Below are 24,595 nucleotides of genomic sequence, written 5' to 3'. Positions count from 1 at the left end.
TTAAACTATTAATAAAAATATTAGATTTAAGGAGGAACATACATGCTAGATCAATCTTTTCAACATCTTTCTTGTTTTATATGTTCATATGTTCATTGTTTGAAAATCCAGTAAGTGACAAAAGCTCCATTTCTAGAGTCAAATGAATTTCTGACTTCAGAAAAAATGAATCATGTTCACGTGAAAGTGACTCCTTTATGCTTAAGAGTAGTACATTGACTTTAATGTATTTATAACTTGACACTTACATCACCAAGTCAAGGTCTAAAGTTTGAGTTTTCAAATGCTAAGCACCTAAAATGACAGGTGTGAATACTCAGCATTTTTAAAAAGTCAAGCAATGATAATTTTAGTAATGGGGAGAGGAAAGCTTAATCATATTTTTACCTTTACATTTGTAGATTGTCCTGAAGAATACTGCAGAAATGGTGGAACCTGTGTCATCAGAGATGCTGTTCCTTTATGCCAGTAAGGTTCATTGGGTTGATTTGTGGTTTGAAGCTGGGGAAAGGGACTGCTGGAAGAACTGTTTTGTTACCCACAGACATAATGACATTCAAGGGAAATGCACTTTGAAAAGTTTCTGTGTGTTTACCCTATTTTAATTTACAACCACTGAGTGAACAGTGCTTTGAGAAGAAAATGATTTACCCAATAGAACTTTCTGTGGATGAACTTTTTTCATGTGGATGAACTTTTTTCATCCATCATTACATGGGACAGCCTGTTTGCCTGACATCTTAAGTTTCCTTTGTTTCACATGAATATGTTTCATGCTAACATTTAAAACCACACTATATTATGAAAAAATACACTTTATATGCAGCAGGCATTGTGTACCTCAGACAGGATCTAAAGGTCATGTTCCCATCTTTGCCTGAACTTAAGATGTATCTCTGTTATAATGTTATTTTTCCAGATATTTGGGGAAAGGGAGACTGATTTTCCAATTATGGCAAACAAAACTTTAAACATTTACTGTCACTTTTTTTCTGGCAGTGCTATATGCTGAAACACAAATAATGAATATACTTCTGATGTGGAATGCAAGAGTCATTAAAAGGTGTCTCAAGATATTTGATGGGATTGATTTATAAAAGATATCGCTCTGTTTCCCCCTGGGAAATGACAGGAGACTTTTTTGAAGTTCAAAGAAAACAGTGTTGTATTCTATCGTGTTTTTATCCTTTATGTGCTTCTATGGATCTTGACACAGCATTCCCCAACTTACTGAAGAAGAGCTTGTTTTATCAGAGTATCTATTTTAGTCCTGACCAGATATTAAGGCTTGTGTCCTAGTCTCTAGGTAACTCAAATAAGTAAGCCTGCAGAGAGAATTTCAAGGGGCTTATCATTTACTGACTGAAGAAATGTGATAAATAGCATATCAGCAAAAGCAGGCACTTTGGTATTTGAGTAGTTTGATTTAGCTCTCAGAAAAGCACAGCTAATTAATTGTAGATTTCCCAAAGAATCTCCTCTGTTGTAGAGAATGGCCGCTGCAAGAAGCTTGGAATTTCTTTAAGACAGACATTTAAAAACATCTGGAACATAGAAAGAGCAAAAGGAGACTAAAAACCTAGGGAATTGTTTCAGGTGAAATGGAGTGGATAGTCAGAAAGTAAAGAAGTTAGGAATATCTAGAGAGCATACAGCCGATAGATTAAATCATTGTTACAGATTAAATCATTCATCAACACAAAAATTCTTTCAGAGGCAATAAACTGGGGGAGTCATTGACGTTTTGGGGATACAAGAGAATTATCAAAGCTGAAGATATACCAGATCTTGCAAATGGAAAGAAACCAATTAGCAAGTGGTTCTCATCCACATAAATAAGATGGAAGCAAAGGAAGTTTCAGTACTGAGAAGACAGTACACAGATTAAGGACAATAAATAAAGTGTTAAGGATAATATAATAAATCATTTTAAATATTTCTATTATCATTTAATAATAAGGACTAAGGATAATGCAATAAATAATTCCTTTAGCATTCAGTAAGGAATATGATGCTGAATTCTGGTGCAATGCACAGGTGACTGAAGTGAAGGCACAGAAATGAAAATGGCCTAACTAATGGGCAAACATGACTCCAAGAGCTGTATGTGCTTGTGTCAAGGGAATAGGTAATCTCAGTTCAAGAATACTAGAAAAACAGTGCATGTTGGAATGGTGGGAGGCTTTTTGAAAACTGTACAATTTTCTCCTGGGATACGACTGGAGAACAGCAACTGGAGAAGAAAAGGAGTTGGCAGATCAGCAGTCTGACATCCATAGCATTCAAGGCTTTGTAACATTTTGAAGGAATTAAGCATACATATAACAACAGAGGATAAGATAAGCTTTTGCATGATATTTGAAAATCTCACATGTCAGTATCATGAAAAGAATGAAAAGATCAAAAATATTCCTTAAACACAAAAAATGTAAGTGTCCCAGTTTTCATTTGTGAGGAAAAAACCTGAAAAACTAGAAATTACTGTGGAAAAAACACTAGCTTTTTATCTGTTCATTCTCAGTTCTTAGCTTATATTCCCTTAAAAAGGATGATATTTCGGTAGAGATAACTCCTTCTACTGGGGGCAACTGCTCTTCTAGATTGCAGGTTAGGTCTGGTGAAAGAGAAGCACAAATAAAGTTGCCTGTGACCCAGCAAGGAAACCCTGAAAAGAGCAGAGTGTGGTTACTGCCCTGTCTCTGAAATGCCAGAAAAGAAGAGTCTTCCTAGACGCCCAGAGGTAACCGTATGGAGATTACCGTGACTCTAAAAGTCACCGAGCAGCACTGAAGTGAATATCTGTTCTTCAGTGATACAGTGGAGAAGGGGTACCTTTCTAATATATTCTTTTATTTCTATTTGTCTTACACAGTGAATTCCAATCTTTACTTGAGATGTTAGCATTCTAGTTTCTGTTAAATAAAATATGACTAGGAGTTTAAAGCCTCTTCTGGCCTTCTCAGAGAAACTCAATTTAAAAGAAAAAGGTCTAGGCAGATCTCAATAGGCTGATTCATGGTTTCATTACATTCCTGTAAAATCAGAAATCACTTCTTGTCCTACCTTAGTTTGAGGTATATTGATAAAAGAGAATCTAGTGTCTCAAAAGTATTTTTATTAGTGGTAAGAGATTTTTTTTTCTGTGCTTTTAATGCAATCTGGTTGAAATATTTGACTGTATATGCTCCTCTAGCCTGTGTGATGTGTTAGCACTAAACATATTGAATTTGTAGTTGCTTAGAGGAAAAAAACTCCAACTATTTAAAAAGGCTTAAAGTTGATTGTAGATTTTATACACTGAGTACTTCTAAAATTTCAGTGATGCTTTATATTTTTGTGTGTATGCACTGTTGTTGTTTGTGAATGGTTAGGAAGTCATCCTGACTTGCTTTCAGTAGTATGTGGCTAAGAGGGTTCAGGAGCTCTGAGAAGGTGAACTCATCAGTGGAGATATCAGTAGATGTGGCAGAAAAGATAATACCAGATACAAGTCTAGATTAGGTTGCAACGTATTTCGGACTAGATAACAGTGTTGGTATATTACCAGGAGAGGAGGGTCATTTCTGTTAACAGAAATACATTAGTGAAAACAGCTTTTCTTAGCTGATATATAATGAATGTATTAACTTTAATGAGAGATTTGATATGATGATGGATGTCTTGTTTTTTGTCTTGTTGATTGTTTTTGTTCCCAGCAAGAGTTTGCAATGAAATGCAGAGCAATGGTGCTCTAGGGACATGTGTAGCTTACTATTTGGGTGAACTCCAGCTTGCTGGCTCTCCTGATCCTCACTAGTGTTTGAATTCTGAGTTGGGCCTGAAAGCCATTTGCATTTGCTTCTCTTATTTGGTTGGGAGAGTATTTGGGGAACATACTAAATATGTTTGTCCTGTTCTTGCTACTTCCAGGATGTGCACTTTGGCTACGCTTTGGTCTTAAATGCCACAACCAGTCTTATTTCTGAAAATGTGGCTCCTATTTGACATGACTGAGATCCCTTCTGTAGCAGCAATCAGTTACCATGGCTGTACATACAAATCATGATAATTTGAACAATAATAGCCAAACTTTTTGCATACACAATGGTCTGATTTCCAAATTATTTGTTATTGTATGTGTGCTTTCCTCAAATGTTTGCTTGATTTGTTTTAAAAAATGAGACCACAGATCTTTGGCAACTTAGGAAAGCAGTATTGATGGCAACAAATATGCTGGGAAATGTGTGTTTTTCAGTCTCTGAAATGGAAAGGTGAGATTTCAAATATCATACTAGTGCTGAAAACCTGAAAACACAATAGTGTTTTGTACTTGCTTGGTAATATATAACTCTAATACTGGCCAGACAAATTCTATTACATTACATTTACGTATAAATTGTACAACTCATGGCTCATATATAAAAACTCATCATAGTACTTGTCCTTCGTTTTATTTTATACAGATGTTTTCTATGTAGTATACCAAAATAAAGAGGAGTTGCACTAACTGATATAAAAGAGTGTAAATGATGAACCCTGAAGAAGGGTCTATTGTTAAGCAGAAAATATAATTATATTCACTACCTTGTTGTTAAAAAATCACATTATAACTTAGAAATAAATCTTCATTAAATATGGTTTTACAGTTACATTAAATATATACCATTTAACCAGGTGTGCTGTGGAGATCCGGATTTAAAGGAATCTTTATATATAGACAATTAACAAAGGTAGTCTTTGTGGCTCTGTATCTAAACGTTGATTTGGCCCTAAGTATAGGAATTGAATTATTTTGTATGATTGTTTTGCTTGATGAAAGTAAAAAAGATGACCTTGCCTTTTATGTTTTAGGGAAGGATTGATTTTACAAGGTTATAACTGAATCAGGAGAAGGGATTTTTGCTTATTCTTCTTAGAAAAGCTAAGGGCTATTCAGTTGCCTATTTTTTGTCTTCTCCTCATTTTTAAAAGGAGTTCTTTATTATACTCAAAAATGATCTGCTTTAATGTGCAGATGAAGTGTTTTATCCCCAGCAGCACATTATCAAGCAGTATTTCATAAAAACAAAAAAAAAGTTACTTTTTAATAGTGGAAATATTTTCTCAGAATCTGATTTTTGTCTTCAGGATGCTAACTTCTGCTGCTTGCAATACATTTTTGATGAGAAACTCTGAAACTTTGCATACAACTTTAAATAATGTCAGAGTAGACTTGCTTGATGCCTTTTCCAGTCAGGTTTTACACATGTACAAGGATGGAAACTCCACATGCTCTCTGGGCAATGTCTTCAAGTGAGAAATTTTTTTCTGAATATGTTTGTATTTAGATGTGCTTTTTATATCTACTGGATTTTAGAGGAAATGATGGTGGGGGTTAGCTTTAAAAAGTAAAAGTGGAGGGATTGTTTAAATATAACACAGTATGCCATGAAAAAGGAGTGATAACAGTACTCCTATCCAAGGGAAAAAAAAATGCTTGGAAACATCTGGTCCATGATTTGGTTGAAAAACAAAGCCTAGAGAATGACAAGACAGATGCATCTAATCCCTGAGGAAAAATAGTTTGCCTGTTCTGCTGCTCTCGGAGATTCCCACCTCAGCTGCACTGGTGCAGCAGTAGCTGCTGAATCACTGCACATTACAACTTGGTGGAGCAAGGCAAAGTGATACCACTTTTACTTTTTCCTAAGAATTTTCTTTTAGATTTGATTAGCAAGTGTGATATCGGTTAGTTGAGAATGCTATACAGAGGCTATATAGCTGTACCCAAGAATTGATAGCCATGCAAAAGCAGTTGCAGATAAAGAGGAAGAGTGGAAAGATATAGCAATGAATGGAAAAGAAAGCCTTGATGAGTAGTCAAAAAGATAAGGTAAGGACATTGAAAGGGTATATTAGCTTTGGTTTGTGGGGAGTGAAGACAAAAGCTTGTACTTATATGGAGACATATATGCAAACATGCATAGAGAGTATAAAGGAAGTTGTTTCATATCTATTACCTCAATACCTGTCTGAAAAGTGATGCTGAGGCAAATACAGTATCAAGCTGAGTTTGCTTGAGTTGGGTAAATTTGACAGTGAGAAGATGGGCTAAGTATTTCAGTTCTCCAGAATAAATGAGACACAGCCAGCTGTGAAAGAAAATATACGATATTGATGGAAATGCATCTCTAAAGATTTGCTCATGGAAAACTCTTTCCTAAAGTTTCTATTCAGAAGTAAGTCTGCTTCATTAATTATTTTTCTGTTTTCTCTTTGTCCTTTCTTATTAAGAAAAATATTCATGAAATCAGAATTCTTGTTCCACATGGAACGATCCTCTTACTTTTTGGCTCCTCACATTTCCAGCATCATAGTCTCTCTATTACATGGAGGATAAGAATAGTCTTTTCCAAACCAGGCGACTGTGATGTCACGAACAAAAAATATGAGATGAGAACACTAAGCATCAAAGGAAATATAATTCTTCAGGACTAATGCATTCCATTTCATTAAAAAGCAATATGGAGAGCTACATACAAACAGCACAAGTATATGCAACCTAAACAGAACAGGCTCCCACTGAAATTTCATATATGCTTTGTGAAGTTGGAGGCCTTGTTTATAAAATGTTTGAATAATGAAAAATCTTTTTCTCTAGGGTTTTAATTTAAAAATAAATCTGTCATGTTCCCACCTTTTGTGTTTGCTTTTGGCAGTCATATGAAATGATCAGTTGAAGTCAACTGGATGCTTGTGGAATTTTAATCTTATATATTCAAATATTAATAATTAAAGGGTTTTTTTTGTTCTTTCTCCTTGTGCTAGGATTACAGCTAGCATATAAGTACATACATATATATACATATATATATATACATACACACATATATGTATAAAATCCAGATATACTGCCCTGGCTTTAGGGTCTAAACTATTTCTAAAATTTGTAAATTGTCTTTTAGTGTTCCCTGCACCAGCTCTGGAGTTATATTATTAACACCCTTTTCAAATTGCATATTTGGTTCAACAGTCTGAATCATTGTATGTGTTGGGGAGGGTTTGTTTTTCCATTGAATCTAGCTGTGGCATTTAGGTGTGCTCAGATGTTGACTCCTTGTCTATCGTCAGGTGATCCTCAGTGATAACTCTTGCAGATTGCCATGATGGAGAACGGGGATACTGATTTCCCTGCAGATTGTCTTATGCTTCACTGTCACCTGCATGCATTTTTGTTTTTTTATTTTTCCTTAAACACTGGAGATTAGAAAGTATTACAGTGAATTGAAATTCTCCTATCGAGTGGTATATGCCTTTTCTCTGTACATCGGCACTTTCTCTCTTACATATCCTGTGTATGAAATGTCTTCCTGTGGAGCATCTTCATCTCTCCCAGAGTTATAATCCAGGTGTAGCATCTGTGTCTGAAGACAAAATATTACATACTAAAGTTTGTCAGGTGCTAATTATAGAAATTAGCACACTGCCAGCCAAAAAATAAACCACCTTGCCAGAACCCTGAGGAAGGAGGAAGTAACCACACAGAGCCCTACCTGGGGAAGGGCCTGTCCATCTTCAGGCAGCTCCTTAGTTCCCAGAACTGGCACAATGAGACAAAAGCACAGATTACTAAATCTTAGGAATTTGCTCTTGATGTAATAATAATTCTGTTTTGTAATAGTTGGGCTGAAACAGCTGAAAAGCTTTTTATTTTGATACTGATCACCTACTCACAGGACTTTCAGCAATCATTTTGTAACAGAAACCAAAAAAATATTGTAAAATCCTCTGAATTTTCTTATCAGCATTCAAGGAAATCCTGATCCTTTGGCTAAAAGCGTGCCAAGTTTATTTGACAAATTTTGTACTTTTAATATTTTCCCCATTTTTACTTGTACTGAGTGACTTAAAAGAAAATACAATTGCCAAAAAGAGTTTTATTGAGCGAGAACCTTTCCATAAAAGGTGAGAACACATCAAGCAAATCAAATATTTCTTAAAATATGTACAGTAGTTATCTTTTCTATTTAGAAATAGAAATAGTTACTTTGATCTTTGCATTCTTTTTTCTGTTTGCAGATAATACTGTAATCCCCAGGTCAGCTAAGACCTTAACACACTGGACCCAGCTACTGCATGCACCCTGTAATCCTGAGAGGTGAAAAAAGGGACGAAAACTATTTCTTTCTGCCAAACCTAACAATATGTGTAGGGAAGTCTGGGAGATGAACCAGTGAGGTAGTAGCATCCTTGACATTCACCTGTGAATGGTCTGAATCAGCTGATTACTGGATCAAATGATTTCAGAAAGAATCTGTTTTTTGCAGTTTTTCAGTATTCTCTATTCCAAATATAAATTTAAACTGTCTTAATATCCCTGTTAAGTTTTGACTGCAGTTAAGTGAAGGCAGGTGTTTTATTTCCTTAAACAAACAGAATTGCACAGACCTAAAGCTTGTTTCTGGTCATGTTTTTGAGAAATCTGTAGCACTTGATTCAGTGAAAATCAGAGCCAGCTTTCTCACTTATGTCTTTGCTTTTTGTCTTTTTGCATGGAAAATTGAAGCTCAGATTCTCTGTAAAAAAGAAAATGATCAAAATAGCTTATAGCTTATATATAAGGTACTGAAAAAGAGCCTCTTAAATGCCCCATTGCCAGAGTCAGAATGGAAAGACGTAGTTCAGCTGTAATCCATCAATCATTCTGCTCAGCTAATTGTGACCTATATATTTTCTTATTCTCGTCCTTATGATACTAAGATTTTTTAAAAAAGATACTAAGAGAATTTTTTTCTTGTATAGAAAAGCAACAAGGAACTTCGGGCACAATTTCTAAATCAAAGAGATTGATCGAAGTTATAAACAACTTTTTCTTTCAAGAGTTTGAAGTTGAGAGGAATCAACTCCTAGCTTTGGGAATGAAAGTAACAGTATGCGGTAAATGTTTCTTTTTAAATGGTGAATGTCATATACTATAAACCCTACTGCAATTGAAGTGAGAGTTATATTTAGAATCTGATCAAAATAATTGATGCTTTTGTATGAAGGTGCTGTAATCTTATTTAGAGAGGAGCAGACACAGGAGCATATAGCAGATAAAGTGAAAATGATGGCATATAAGAATGCTTATGAGAAAAAATGTTTTCTTCAGTTGGATTTGCTCTCCCCACAAATCTTAGCTGTGGAATATCAGTAGTACTTAAAATGCTAAAAGCACTCAGCCTGTCTGATAAATACCCTATGTGTCTATTTTGATTCCTACGGTTTTCAATTCATTCTTTAAAAATAGAATCAAACAGAAATCAGGCAACTACAATGTACAGGAAACCATGGCAAATATTTTGTTAGTAGCAGATGGAGAGAAATCTCTTAGTAAACCCTTAATTCAGAATGATTTATACTCCAGAACTGTAAACATCATTACACTTACAATTCTGGAGTCAAATTTGTCTGCCATAGGACAAGCTTAGGCTCTGGGAAATGTATCCATAGCAGAGGATACTTGTTGAGTCATAATGAGAGAGATTTTGAACAGGGGAGGATATTGAATATTGGAGGTTTGCCAAAGCATGAGAGTTCCCTGAAGGGTTACTCTTGCGAACTCCAGATGCTGAAGAGTAAGAAATACAGGTGAACAGATTTAAATAATGATATTTGGGGTTCTGTTTTACTCAAAAGAGGAATAAATAGCTGTAAAAACACAGAAATACTCTTCAAAAGAAAGAAAATTAGGGACCAACTGAAGAATTATATAGTCATGGAGGTACGAAGACAAAGGATACAAACATCGTTGTGCTACAGCCTCTTCTACTTCACACCCATGGGAAGGTCTTTTGTCTACAGAAACCTAATAACATCTCTGGGAATATCCTTTTATAGGCCCATAAAGTAATCTGTATATTTTGGATTACATAAAATCAAACAATAATTAATAAAGGGCATGTTCAGTTATTATTATTTGGCTTGAGTAAGAATCTTCCTCCAAACTCAATCTTACTGGATTTAAATGAACAAAAAGAAACAGTGCATAGTCTGGACACCAGTATTCACTTGTCCTAAGACTGCAGCTGCCTGTCTTCATTGCCTAGGATCAGCTTGCCACTAGAGCTCTCACCGTAGGAAATATCTGGCTTTTGCACTTATCTAATACACAATACATGATGGGGGCTTTTGGAGAAAATATATTCCGTCAAGCATATTGATTAGAATTTTGGACTTGCTGTATGGTGAGAAAGATAGTGATGCATACAGACCTGTGTTGAACATGGCAGGGAAGGTGAGGGTGCGGGACATCAGTATTTGAGTGTCAGTATTAGCACGTAAGTTTTGTAGGAAAGAAGTATGTTTTCCATTCTGTGCTAACTGTATCCTGACTTGTGGCCCACCCAATCTGACCCACAAGACTCGCTAGTGTCACAGTTTCCTCAAGCTCTCTTGGATGTTTGCAATTTTCCTTCTTGCTCCGCCAGTGTGAATTTAAGTCTCCAAGAATTATACCCTTTGTGCTGTTGCTAAGTGGCTAAGGGATCACCTAAAAGCAGCAAATTCTACTAAATTAAGAAGAACTTTTGAACTTCTCTCACCAGCTTTTGCAGTGTTGACTGATGTGGAAAGCTCCTTGCATTTTAATTTTAAACACACATACAAACATAGAGGATTTTTCTCAACGCTTGGAAGGGTCTTTTCATGTTTTCCATTGCTCTAATCAGCTACTAGGCTGCATCTCTAGGAGGGAAGCAGTAACTGTGTGCTATTCCCACACAGATACACCCCAGAAAAATGTACATATACATTAAAGCTTGAACAATTCTGTCTGCTTCTGGTCTGCAAATCGTAGTGCTAATGTGTGGAAATATTTTGCTTTTAAAAATGTAGATCAGATTGTAACTGAACTTTGAAATATCCTTTAAAATCTGCAAAGTAAATACATCTCAAGTGTTACAGTATTGATCTCAGTAGAGTTACTGCAGGAATAAATGTAAGTTATCAAGCTAGGCTTGAGGCATGGAGCATTCTTTAAACTGTAGGAGCCTAGGATTTTGTTTGTTTGCTCTTAAAGGGTGGAGAGTGGAAAGGTTTGGATTTAAGTGAGTTATTGTGCATGAGAAATAAGCTGGCCAAGATATATGATATTTTATCATATTCTTTGTTCATTTGCAGTATGTGTGGTTTTTCATTGGCAGATTAGATAACAAAGCAGAACACAGATAAACTGTGAGCCAGAATTCTGGAAACCTTCCATATGGCTTGCTAGCCACGCTGGACCATACTGTGCCAAAACTCACCTACCATACAGCCACATGGAAACAAATACTGTCGTGCTTCTTTCTGTAGTCAGTGAGAAACAATTGTGAAAGGGCCGGATTGGCTTCTTGATTTTTCTCTCTAGTTCTGCATATATGTAGAGCACCTTAGAAGCTGTACAAATTCTTTGGATGGATTTCAGGTATCAATCATATTTTAACACATGCACTGCACCTAGGCTAATCCTAAAGATAAATGTCTTTACTGGAAAAGAAAAAAAATAGTGCTGGAGACAGCCACACATGATGATGAATTCTCTAAAATAAATTTTAGATGAGATTGTGCAGTCATGATTGTCTAAATTCTAACATAAAATGTTTTTAAGCTCTAGACCTTTAACTTAATCTATTAGAGAATTATTTGTATTGCTCTGTGAGTTCCTTTGTTTCCGGCTGGAACATTTCAATTTTGTATCTTTATCCTCTTGCCACTATTCTTTGCTAGCTATTGTATTTTCCACAGACAAAATGCCTATTCTACTGAAATTGGTGGAAAAGCTTGAGAAAATTACAGAAATTAACTTAAGGCTGTAAAATGAAGCTTACAAAAAAGATGACTACCAACAGCTAAGTGGAGCCTGTATTTTGCGATTCTTGCATGTTTGAGTTTCCTATACAAGCTCACAATCTACTGATAGTACTTTTCTTTACTAGGAACTGGATTACAACCTTTTTTTACATAGCCTTGAAAATCCTACTGCTTGTTTTGCACAGAGCAGATTTCTAATTTATAGATAGTTATTTCTCCTCTGGTAATTGCATTTGCAGATTTTAGCTGCTCATTTGGAAACCACTGATTTATTGCAAGGTGAATTAAAGTGGATGGTTTGATTTGTACTGTAGTCTGTAAGAAAAATAATGGCCAGCAGGAGTTTATTAACCAGCCATTATCTCTAACAGCCTTCAAAAACTGGAAAAAAGCTTTTATTTCTTTTTTTTTTTCTTTTTTTCTTTTTCTTTTTTTTTTTTTTTTTTGCCTTATCTTTTCTGTGAAATTATACTTTGTTAATGTGATATTTGATTGGGACTTAAGTAAATGGAAGAAAGATCTCCTAAACTTCTTGAATATTTTAGTACTTGAAAAATATTGTGCTTACATAGTCATAGAAACCCACTGAGATAATCTTCCCATGGCTTTAACTTCCAGAGGTGAAAGTGAGGTGATTTTGCAAAATACAATTTTGAGACTACACAGCAGCTATTTGTTGGTATAGTTCTAGTGCTTTAAAAACTTCTTATCGTGTTTTTCTCCATTTGTCATATCTTCCCTTATGCTATTGATAAAACCTATCTGCATGTTTTCTGTGCATAAAATCAACCAAAGGCCACAGATTGAGAATGTTTTACTTAAGGTAAATAGTTGAGAATTTTTTTTGATGGATCATAGGATAGTAAAGGAAAGCTAGAAATGTACATAACTCCATGTAACCAAGATAAACCGGACCACAGTAGCATACTAAATACACTACAATTAGCTTTTTAAATATATATATATATATACACACACTTACATATGTAATATTATATATATTTCTAATGCTTCTATGGCTATGTTTTTAATATCTTATGCCATTAGAATATGTTTCAGCTTACTGTTATGTGAGACAGTAAGTTAAAAGTCATTGTAAGCGTAAATTCTAATAGCATATCTGAAGGTCAGAAAGTTGTTGCAGAGAGGATTCCTGTGACCGTTGTTTTGACCGCATCCTTCTTTTTTTCATCTCATTGTTCCCTCCTTTGTTACATCAAATGTTAATGAATGACCATACTTTTGGAGCCTCCGGAACATATTACCACTCCATCTATCGCTTCTCATTTAGCTAGTATGATGTGAACGCTTGTTTTAAATACTGGTTGGTAATCTAGGGTGTAATTTCGACAGGATGAACCCACCAAGGGCACAACAATAGCAATAAATTCTCTATATTCTAGTAGATCTCTGCACCCTTGTCAAAGTTGGAAGCCCAACTGGACTTAACACTTTGTACTTACTGAGCAGAAAGCAGGCATTTCTTTCAAAAAAGGTTCATGCTAAATGTGCTTGAAACGAGGACTTATCACCTGAAGGAATTAGACCTATGACTTTTCCATGAAATTCAGAGAGTCAAAGGATAGTACGGCAATCTTGCTTTTGATATTTGAGCTTATTTTACAATTTTCTGATCTTAAGTCTCTAGCCTGATGTTCTTTTTAAATAATCTGTTTTGTTCCAATAGTATAATATCCTCACAACTGGTATTGGCTTGCAAAAGCTAAAGCAAATGCTTTGGTTAATATTTAGTAAATATTTATTTCTTATATTTGTGAAAAATGTACAAGTATTCAAAAAATGTGCAGGAGAGAAGTGTAAAACTGGTCAAGGCAGACTAGACTGCAACATGCAGATCTCTGCTGAGGACATTTTAGGCTTCTACAGCAATCAAAATGAGAGAAATTTCACTGTTGAGAATTCTGACTGCCCTCTCTCCCCTTTTCCTGCTTGGCATAAAGATAGTAATCTTCAGTTCAGAAGGCCTTTGAAAAAGTCCTTGTTAAGTCATGGACCAGACTGATTTGTTTGTATCTTTTTTTTTTTAACTTGGGCATGGGAGAAGAATAATCTGTATGTGTTTCAAGAATAATAGAGATATAACATTTCTTAAACAGACAGATTTTGCCCTAATTCTGTAAACTGTAATTTGCTTTGACTTTGCTAAGTTTTACATGACAGAATTAAAGTTATTGGAAAATTGCTCCTTTCTTCCCCTTTCACCCCCAGGATATGCTAATACAAATGAGAATAGTGGTATTCTTACTCAGATTCTCAAGATAAAGGGTCATCTTTTCACCAGAGCGACAAGCATATTACAGTTCTCTTGTGAAAAACAGAAATTTCCACAAAATGACGTTCTGCCAAAAAAAGTGTACAGAGTCATTTTTGACAGAAAATACCCTAATCAAAACCTCTGAAATATTTTAAGAGGAAGAATATTTGTCCTTGTTCTTAGATTGTGCCTTAATTTTGTTTTATGAGTATAGACTTCAAGGAAGTACCCAGTCCAGATTCACTGTAAGTTTAGGCTGTCACTGTACCAGCACATCAGATAAATCTGAATGCTACATGATGAAGGGAAAAGGTTTTCAGGAGATATGCTTCTTCTTTAACATCCAATTTTCTTTCATGTGAATTAGCTGTGTCCTTTTTACAAAATATTTCTACCCAGTATGCCAAAAGGGACTTCCTTCTAATATTACCAAAACACAACAGTTGTAAGAGATTTGTATATCTGTGGCTCATATTCTGGTTTATCATCAGTGAAACACGAAGCACAGAGAAATTGTAAAGAGCATTTTTTCTAGTGGTTTAAAAATTTATTGAAGCTAAGTATTACGAATAGTTCTAGCATGTACATTCCGCATGACTAATTTCAGTTTCTGCAAGCAAAGAACCCACATGGAATGTTTTTTTTATTGTTGTTATTTTTAGGGCAGTTCAAGAAGCAGTTTCAGGCACAGATTTATGAAGCCTGGCAGAAAAGATGGCTGAACCTTTAAAAATCAAAATTTTGAAGTATAAATTCTAAGGCCACAGACAAAAGTACTTGAGTAATTGAGCACTTACTGTGCACATTCATTTACTCTGCTTCTCTGAGGATATAAAACTAGTCGTGAGATTAAAGCACAGGTCTGGGTTTGAGAATTTCTGAGTTCAGTACATGCAGCTCACCCAGTATGTGCTTGTGTGCTTTTCCAAAAGATGCAATCAGTTTAAAAGCCTGTATCATGCTGACTTTCAAGACTTTCAAGAACATTGACCCAATGTTACTTGGGTATTATTAAAGTTCACCCTTATATTTTCTGAAACTCACTTCTTCATCAGTAACGAGGTGATAACAGTGTTCCCTCTCCTCCAGTCCTTCTTGTCCTATTTGTTTCAAACTCTTCAAAAGAAGGGCTCTTTCAGCTTTTGTTTGCCTTAACGAAATGGGAAGCAGATATAATAACAAACACTGGAACTACAATAGTAAATTTTAAGTACCTATACAAATGTTAACTTCCTGCATGATCATGAACGCTTCTGAATATCTTGAGAAGTTAGTTAAACAATTTCCGAAGAAACGATAGAGTTGTAAAAGTGTGGAAGAGTAGTATGAGTTCTTCCAAAACATTGTTATTTTCTTATGTGCTTATTTCAAAATGATAAAAACCAAATGAATAAAGAGCAAGCTCTTGCTATCCATTTTTTATGCTATCGAGGTTTCTGGAAAATTAGTGTCACAGTGAGGTAATGATAGATATATGTAGCAGTTTGATGACTAAGCTCTGCTGGACTTTAGCAATGAAGTACCAGACTACTGTTAAGAATATTCATCAAAGATTATTTTCAGCAACATATTTAAGCGAAAAGGACTTATACTACCTGTTTTTAATAATTTTGAGAATCAGTGCTTAACTATTATTGGAGCTTTTGTCTTTGTGTTTATAATGTCATATACCCTATGCAAGAGTAAATGAGATATCCTCAGGATAAACAGTTATTGATATTTCTACATCTTTAATTGCTGTTCATTTATTCTCTATATATGTTGGAAGAGTGTTCTTTTTTACTCTCTTAAGACTGACTGTAAGCTAAATTCCTTCTTGGGAAATATGAATGATACTAGTAGAAATTCCTCATTTGTATCTAGGATAGCATGTGGATCTTACATATCTACTAGTAATGAATGTATCAACATTCAGATAGATGAATCATCTCTGTTTTCTCAAAACAATTCAAAGGTGAGGTAGGAAGTGACACAGATATGTTAGTTCTCTAAGCAACACATATCTTTCCAAATAATTATCCTGATCTTTCATCCAGTTTAGGCAAACCACAATTATATGCAGATCACAAAGGATGTAGAGATTATTGGCCTTTCCATTCATATTCATTTTGCAACCCTGTGTTTATGAAATGCCATGAGAAAAATACTGCATTTGCTTACCTTCCTTATGATTAGCAAAGCTGGGGTTTAGGGGCTGGAGGACTGCTTTCTTCCACAGTATGGTTACCACAAAATAAGCACATCTGTTGCAACTTTGAAAGTGTGGACTCAGTAATGCTTTCTTAATCACCACAGATATGGCACACAGGACATTTCTCCAGTTCCTGGCTCTCGATTTCCAGTGAAGTCACCACCCACACAGTATTGTCTGAGCAAGTCAAACTTCTGGCAGCAGGCTCAAGAACAGAGGCTCAGACCCAAACCATAAGAGATATGTCAGCAAACAGTTTAACTTCCTTTTTGCTGTGTGGGTGACCAGAGCAACAGGAAGGCTGTTTTTATTGAATCTTCATGGAAAAAAAATTCTCAAAGTTTATTTCTTGAGGAAGAAATAAAAAAAAGAGTTGCAGTGAGACAAGCACCAAATAGCCTTAAATAATCAGGAAAGAAGTAGTTAACCTCCAGGGTAAACAAACTCATGTAATGGGTTGTTCACAAGAACAACATGTACTTGAACACCCTTGCGCTTATACTAACTCTTAACCCATCGAGCAAAGACTGAGGGGAACCTGAGCTACTAGCAACATTTAAAAGGTGAAAACAAAAATGAAATACAGGAGAGCCTCAGTTTATAAAACTGAGTAAGTCCTTCAATTTGTAGTGATGTTCTTAGGACGTTGACAAGTTTTGCCACTGTACATACTGCAACAAATTCTGTTTTCACTCTTGGCAGTGCCTTGGCCTCATACTGTTTGGGTTTCTAGCTCATAGTGGAAAATAACTTCATAATAATAATTGGACCAGTTCTTCAGCTGATGTGAATGTGCTTATCTTCTGGACGTACAGGGTGAAAAAGCCACTTAAACTTACACCAAAATTCACTATATTGGTCAGGCAGGACTTTGTTCATGTCTTACCAAAAGGATTTACTTTGAAACAGAACTTTGTTTTTAACTGGCTTAGTCTTAGAATTTTTCAAAGATACTATTTTAATGAAAACTGGATCTTCATTTTTCCTTTTAATTTTGCAGTTATTGCTAAACAATACTTCACAGAATTAAACTTTTAAGTGGTACAGTGATGGTTTACTGAACAATGGAACTATTGCATTGTAGTATTGAACTACACAAGCTGATTAAAGACAGGACTTGACCTTTTTATCTTTTCCTCCTCTGCTCTGCAGATTGTGATAATTTAAAGTCATTCCCAGTCCTTAATCAAACATTCTGTTTGATTAGCAGTTGTCATTTTTGAATTATCAAAAAATATTCAAAAATTATCTCCCAGTTTAAAAATCCCACTTTCAGAACTTTTCACATAGCTGATTTGTTTTATTATGATTAAAATAAATGTGAAGTTATAATCTTAATTTCCTAGTATCAAAGTTTCTTCAGATCCAGCATGAAATGCCTGTTTTCTAGAATAATATGGTCCATGTGCCTATTATGTGAAATTGATTATAAAAGCATTATTTTTCATTTCTTTTTAGAACAGTGTGTTATTTGTTTTTGTTTTGTAACTTTGCTTCTTCATTTCCTTTTCTTAGTAGGACCGTCTGTAGAAATATCCTAAAATCTAGCCTTGTGGTGTTTACCATCTGTCCAAAATATAAAAGGAAAGACATTTTTTCACTGGAATTCCAAACCAAATCAAGCAAAGAGACTCAGGAAATATTATAATCTGCAGTCTGTTATGGATGGACAGCACTATTACTCTTCCATCTTCAGAAATCCTATCTGCTCCAATGTTTGTGATTATATTCCTAACTGCTGACCTTCAGAGTCTTTGAACATAAAAGAGGATTATAAACATTCCTTTCTCTCCTGGATATTTCAGGAAAAAGTCCTGAATTAAATTCCTTGTAATAGAGGTCTGCTTAACTACATAAAGGAGAAAATTTATACGTCCATGAAGTATTGCAAATATGCTTATTTATCAAACTTTGAATTGCTTTACAACTTCCCAAAACATTGTTCCTTAAGAACAGCTACTTAATAATACTATAGACAGCAAGAAACAAATAATTATGCATCTTTTATTTTAATGTAGGTAGGATAAGAGTTCTGTATTTGGCTTTCTATTCTGATAAAAAAGTAGACGGGGCCTCGCTCATGTGTGTAAGGCCTGAGTGAAAATTCTTTCTCTGATTCATTTCAAGTAACTTTGACTCTGAAGCGGAAGTAATTCAGTTTACTATGAGCCATTTAAGTTAACCTTTCAACAGGTCAGCTTGAGCAGAGGGCTGAGTTCTCTGTATCCCTCTTGCACTGTTAAGCTCTCTAGGATGAGCAATCTGGAAGGACATGCATGGTCAGGCAAGGTAGGAGTGGAATCTCTCTTGTGAGGATGTGGAGCCGTGTTTCTAAACGGGTGGAGCTCTGAGTGATGAGAAGTTACTAAAAGAGACATGACTTAGGTCAATAATTGAAATAGGTTGATGTAGATGGTAGTGGGGATAGGTGATAGATGATCTGCTGAGCTAAAAACTAAGCTGAAAGTAGCAAGTTAAGGACAAGGAGCAGACAGATATTAATACTGTCAAAAAATTGTTTTTTCTCAGCTTGGCTGGTGTTGTTCCTTACTGTGCTGAGAAACAAAAACATACATCATTTTTCCTTTCCATTTCCTCTGGGATGAGCCTGACTACAAGATTTTTCACTGTTAATTTGTAGGGAGGGAGAGTGGAAGAAGGGAAGGAGTAGGAAAAGGGGAAAGGGAAAGGAAGGAGAAGGAAAAGGGGAACAGAAGCATAATAAACAATAATTCTGGGCACTGGTTGTCCATGCCACCATGTGGACTGGCAGCTGTCTGCTTTCTCTACTATTGCTCTAGAAACATGTCTATACAACAAGATTTTCTCTTGTGCCTATGAAAAAATACAGCTCTGGCTCAAGACCACTCTCTGGGACTGATAAGTTAACTTGGAAGCCATCCCATCATCTGGTCAGGCACAATGACAAAGTCCATCCTGCAGGGTGCTTCCATCTGGCATGCCCCCTTTTCAGCAGAGCGGAGGCAGGATAGCTGCTCAAGCTCCTGCCACTTCCCAGCAACTGCATGTCTCACCTCTCACTTGTGTGGGAGAAAAAGCCTAGAGATGCGGCAGCCACTTGAGCCAGTGCTTTTTACTGGAGGTTCTGCAATATTGTCACACTCACAAGATGAGGGATCCCCAAAACAGGCTCTAGTTCTCTGGTTGCCAAGATTGCATTATCATGAGACCTATATCAGGCCATGAAAAAAGCACTGGCTTTTTTTCTTTTCTTAGTAATATTGTTGCATTCTTTTTTGAGCCCTTAAGATACTTTTGCAACATGCTGGCTATGTCTTTGAAGTGTATGTGCCCAGACTGAACACAGAAAGGCTTTTAAACTAAAAGCCAGCTTTAATTAGAATCTGAATTAGAATACTATTTAAGTAGAGAAAACTCAAATAGGAATGACAGAGCAGAAATGAGAGGGTTTATATGCAGCTGTCCCCCGCTTGCTTGTCCTCACAGATATGTCCTTACTTGCTGGCCTGGTTGTAGTTAACTCAGATACTTTCCAAGTGGCAGCAAGCTCTGCCCCTTCTCCCCTGGTCCCCAGGAACCTTCCCTCTGCTCTGAGGCCATGTAAGCCACAGGCTTGCAGCTACATGCTGTGCCTCTCTTGCCAGCAGAGCCTGGTTATCTCTGTAATCATCTCTCTCCTTTCCTGCTCTCCTCCGCTTCCTCAGTAGTTTCCCATAGAAAGAGCAACCTACTTCCCCTTTCAGAGGGTTCAACTAAAGCTAATCTTGCTTATTAAAAAGGAACTTAGCATAAAACTGAAAACAAACATTCAATCTAATTATATATTTACATTAGGATAAAAATACATTGAGATTCTCAAATACTTAATATGAAAATCAAGGATCACAAATCCTGTGATAAAATCACGGGAATGACCAATGTGTTAACCTTGCATTAGTTTATCACCGTTTTCACAGTTTTGCTGATATATTTGGTTCCCGCACCATGTCTTTTGGGGTTTAGTGGTCCAGTTGTAACATCAGTTCTGATTGTGAGTTTTGGTTAATACCATAATGCAACTGCAAAAGTTGAAGCTTTGGAGGGAAGCAAAAGGTACTGTGGACTTCTGAGCTCTAAAATTGTGAGGGAAATGATTCTTCCTAAGACAAGAAAAGGGACACACAAGCCAGACAGAAAATTTATGGACAGAAAAACCGGCAACCATGTAATGCAGGCCATCAAGTATATCTTGAAACAAAGAAAAATCTTATGGCCATTCTTGTTTCTAAATGAACAGATTCAAAAGAACTGATATGAGAAAATCTTTCTAGTAAGAAAAACTAGAAGAAGCAGTTAGAAAGCATCAGTGTTAATCTCTTTTAAATAAGGGAAAACTTTCATGCTCAAATAAGTTCAGTCGCCTTTTACACATTACAGAGTAGGCTAACTCAAATAATTTTTGTGAAATTTGGAATATTTAATGTCTTGATATACTAATGTTATGAATTTATTTACTATATATGAAAAAATGTTATGCGATACTATGATAAATTTTTACTCTAATTTTTTTGAAAAGAACTGTGAAATTAAGATAATGTTTATTGATTTTCACTTATTTGATGTGGAAGAGTAAAGCATTGTAACTATCTGTTTCAAGAGTTGTTAAAAAAATCTACTAGAGCCATGGAAATATATTACATGAAAAAAAATGCAGTATCATTGCATTCAAAGCAAAAATAGGTGAATGGAGTCATTTATTCAGTTAGGTTTATATAGAATTCTTGGTTCTGATCCTTACTGACACTGTGTCTTCATAAAAATTTGAATCTGTCCCTTATAAATACAACATCTTTGTCATGACTCCCTTCCATCTTACTCCAACTGTTGACAAAAGATCAACTGTAGAAAAACAGTACAAAAAGGGAATATAGCCAAGATTCTCTTGACCCTACAAATACTATCTCTGTCTATGAGGGCTATTGATCAGCAGTATAGGTTACCTAGTTTTTTGTTGTACCTAGTCATACATTTTAGGGGAGCCTAAAGGCTGCTCTGAATTGTAGAAGTGCAGTGATTTATTGCAGAGCAGCATCAATATCAGAGGAATAATTCTCAGTTCTTCCTCTGTGCTGCATATTCTTTGACTGCAACCAAGAAAAAACTTTACTGAATGAATACTGAAATGCTGTTAGAAATTATTCTATCATCAGCCATCACTCACTATATTTTCTTAACAATGATGTGTTGTGTGCTAAGACCACAGGAAGGCAGGATTTTGCGATAGCGAAGTGCCAAATGTATAAGCTAACTAAGCTGCTCAACCTTTTATCATCAAATTCAGGCAAATGAGCTAGATTTTGAGCCATTTCTTTTCATCAATAAAAGTTTCAAGAATGTAGCTAGAGTTGAGATTTCTCTTAATGTCATCTAATAGAGTAGTATGCAATGCTGACGTTTGAAGGTTTAAACACTGCTAACGTAAGAGAAGGTTTTTCTACTTTCCGTAGTATTTTTTCTGTATTATATTAGGTATAGTAAATTACATCTACTGTATGCCATGATAATAATCTTGTTGCAAAGACAAGCACTGAATGCCAGAATTAAAGTTTTGGATTTGAGCCAGGGAGCAGGGGGTTTGCGATCTTCCAATTAAATGCAGTGTCTGAATACTTATATGAGGGTTTGATTTGAAATTACATCGAAATGCTTAATTTCAGCCTCTCCTAAATTCTGAAGTCTTGACTCTGTAACCATAACAACGCTAAGAGAATGTGGAGCTGGGGGAAAGGTTGCGATGAAATTATTTTTATTGCATCTAAAGTATCTTGGATTCTCATAAATTGTTTAAAGGTCATTTCTCTGCAGATTTCCTAATTTTAACTTGTTATCAAGAAGCTAGAGAGTGAATTCCCCAAGCTTCTGTGGAATTCATCTGTAACATCAGAAGAGGACTGTACAATTTATGCAGAGACTTTGTCCCAGCATTATTCTTTTTTATGGACTGTATTGGCATGTGTAGAACTTACTGCAAAAGTCTTTTTCTGGGAGATGAGTGATTCAAATGGAATGTAAACCAATGTCTCTCTATTACATGGAGGATAAGAAAAGCAGATTTTTTTATGGCTTTTCTGTTTCTACTTTGTTGTAGGTGCACATTTAAAATACAACAGAAAAGTTTTAAAGAATATATTTGTGTCAATGCAATCTTAGCCTGTACTTGTGTGCCTGACTTTTACAATGTTGAGAAGCAGCAGCATTAGATGTTATTGTGTAATGTTGTCTCCCCTGTAAGCATATAAATTTATGATTGTCTGGAAATTAAAAAAATGATTTATAATCTACAATGTGTACTACAATACACCTGCCAGGAGCAATGCCCTGTGTTGGCAGGGCTTGGTTAAAGTAGACCATTCCAGCTGATAAAAACACTAGACCAATGCTGGGAAAGGGTAGAAGGTGGGGGGAAGGAAAAAATTATTTATTGATTGATTATTAGTGATTTTTTAATCACATTTTTTAATTTGTGCCAAATATGTAGTGTAATACAGACAATGAAACTCAGCCATTGGTCAAGCTTTTAAAATAACTATTTAATTCCACCAGAATATTGCAGATTAATCCGTATGAAAGATATTCAGAGGGTAGGTAAGCAGTAATGAAAAGCAGATAAGCAAACTGACTTTGAGATAAGTATCCATTTTCCCTTCTTAATCTGCTTTAGTGCAGATAATAAAGTGCCTATGTAATACAGTCACAGTTTCTCTGATTATTCACAGAAATAGGCCATTACTTGTAGAGGAACCAAGTTTATGAACTTCAACTAAAAGGAGGTTGTGAAAGAGAAGCTTGTATTTACTCTATATAATATCCTAAAATAAGAGAGAGAATGTGAATGACAAAGCACCAAAAAGATAACAACAGACCAAAAGTGGAAATGGTGAACCAAACTTAAAAAACAAATAGAATCAAATTACAGACTAGAAAGAACAAGATAATAAGATTGCTTGTTTATCAATTCCGAAAGTATGATTATGAAACATTAAGGGTCGATAAAAGGCAAAAGGAGCAAATATTCCTTCCTCCTCAAACTCTGAAAAAAAGGAAAAAAATCTCTGTGGAATAATGCAGCCACTGTAAATATATTCATATCTTTTATTAGGTTTTCTACCTATGTGTAATCCCCATCTGTTCTATCAACAGAGCTGTCATTTAAGCAAAAAGCTCTTCTCTGTGAAATTAACAGGTCTATCTTAAAACTAGATGTAACTTCTATGCTTTATTGCATTATTTCTGTTAAGGTTTTTCTAATTTTAGCCAAATATGAAACTGATGCCATTTCTGAAAGCAAAAGAATTTCGTCACCAGCTGTCAGTGCAGCTACATGGTCAGGCCTTCCATTAGGTCACCCTCTTATCTTTATTCAGACCTACAAAAATTGTGGCAAGGGCCTATATCTGAGACACAAATATATAGAGTTTTTAGAGTTTTCCTTCTGTCTCTGTCTGTCTCTGTCTGTCTGTCTCCCTCACTCTCTCCTCCTCCTCCTCCCCTACAGACATATACTTCAAAAGCAAATCAAGTATCTGCTTTAATTCCATGTTCCACAAGTAGCAGAAGAAAAGGAGGGAAAGACTAAGAGAAAAACACAAGAGGAGCAAAGAAAGGCAGGCATGTAAAATTAGACTGAGAAGAAAAAGGAATGAGAAACAGGAGTTAAAATCAGGGGCAGTCAGACTGGCCTATGGGGCTGGTGATAAAAAGTAACACAGCTTAATTCTTTGCTCTAAGCTGATTTAAGCTAAGGCATATCTATTCAGAGAAGATTTTTGCTTTGCTGTGCAGTTCAGCTACAGCTGTACTGACATAGACTTTGCAAGTAAATTCACTTCCTAATGTAATTGGTAATTTGTATTAGTTTAGTCTCCTAGGTTTCAGATCAAAGTAAGAGAAATGGAGATAAGCCCCTTTTCTCATTAGTGAAATGTGTCTGTACTAGGTATATCACTCAGAATAGCTACACCAAAATTTCCTCAGTCAATAAGTGTGCTCCCATACCTTATCATTTAAATCTAGTTCACAGAATGACTGCATTTTTCACTGCATTATCCCTGTTAAAAGTTGCAAGAGGCTTTTATAGGCAGGGTTATTTATTGTGATGGTCACTTTGTAAAAAACACAAATCCAGACTCAGATAAAAGCATTTGGCTGATATTCGCTTTGAACTTAGTCATCATTTGAACTCTGATCTCTAGTGGTTGGTGGTCAATGAACCTATTATGTTATTCCAAGCTGTTTCTTTTCTGTTGTGTGAATATCTCATGTCAGCATCAGCTGGAATTAAACAATATGCTTTCTGATGGTTTGACCTTTAAATAAAG

The 24,595-nt window shown here is 35.5% G+C and overlaps 1 protein-coding gene across 1 annotated transcript in view; it reads left to right on the top strand.

Moving 5' to 3' along the window:
• Window positions 1–24,595, top strand: part of MALRD1 (MAM and LDL receptor class A domain containing 1) — a 278,695-nt gene that overhangs the window by 229,974 nt on the left and 24,126 nt on the right. Inside the window, exon 35 of the mRNA XM_062567604.1 lies at window positions 402–468. Within this exon, the coding sequence (XP_062423588.1) occupies window positions 402–468 (67 nt within the window). The remainder of the gene's footprint in view (window positions 1–401; window positions 469–24,595) is intronic.

This window comes from Rhea pennata, chromosome 2 (assembly GCF_028389875.1).
Source record: "Rhea pennata isolate bPtePen1 chromosome 2, bPtePen1.pri, whole genome shotgun sequence".
In the NCBI taxonomy this organism is placed as follows: Eukaryota; Metazoa; Chordata; class Aves; order Rheiformes; family Rheidae; genus Rhea; species Rhea pennata.
This window is presented reverse-complemented; position numbering and strand designations above follow the sequence as displayed.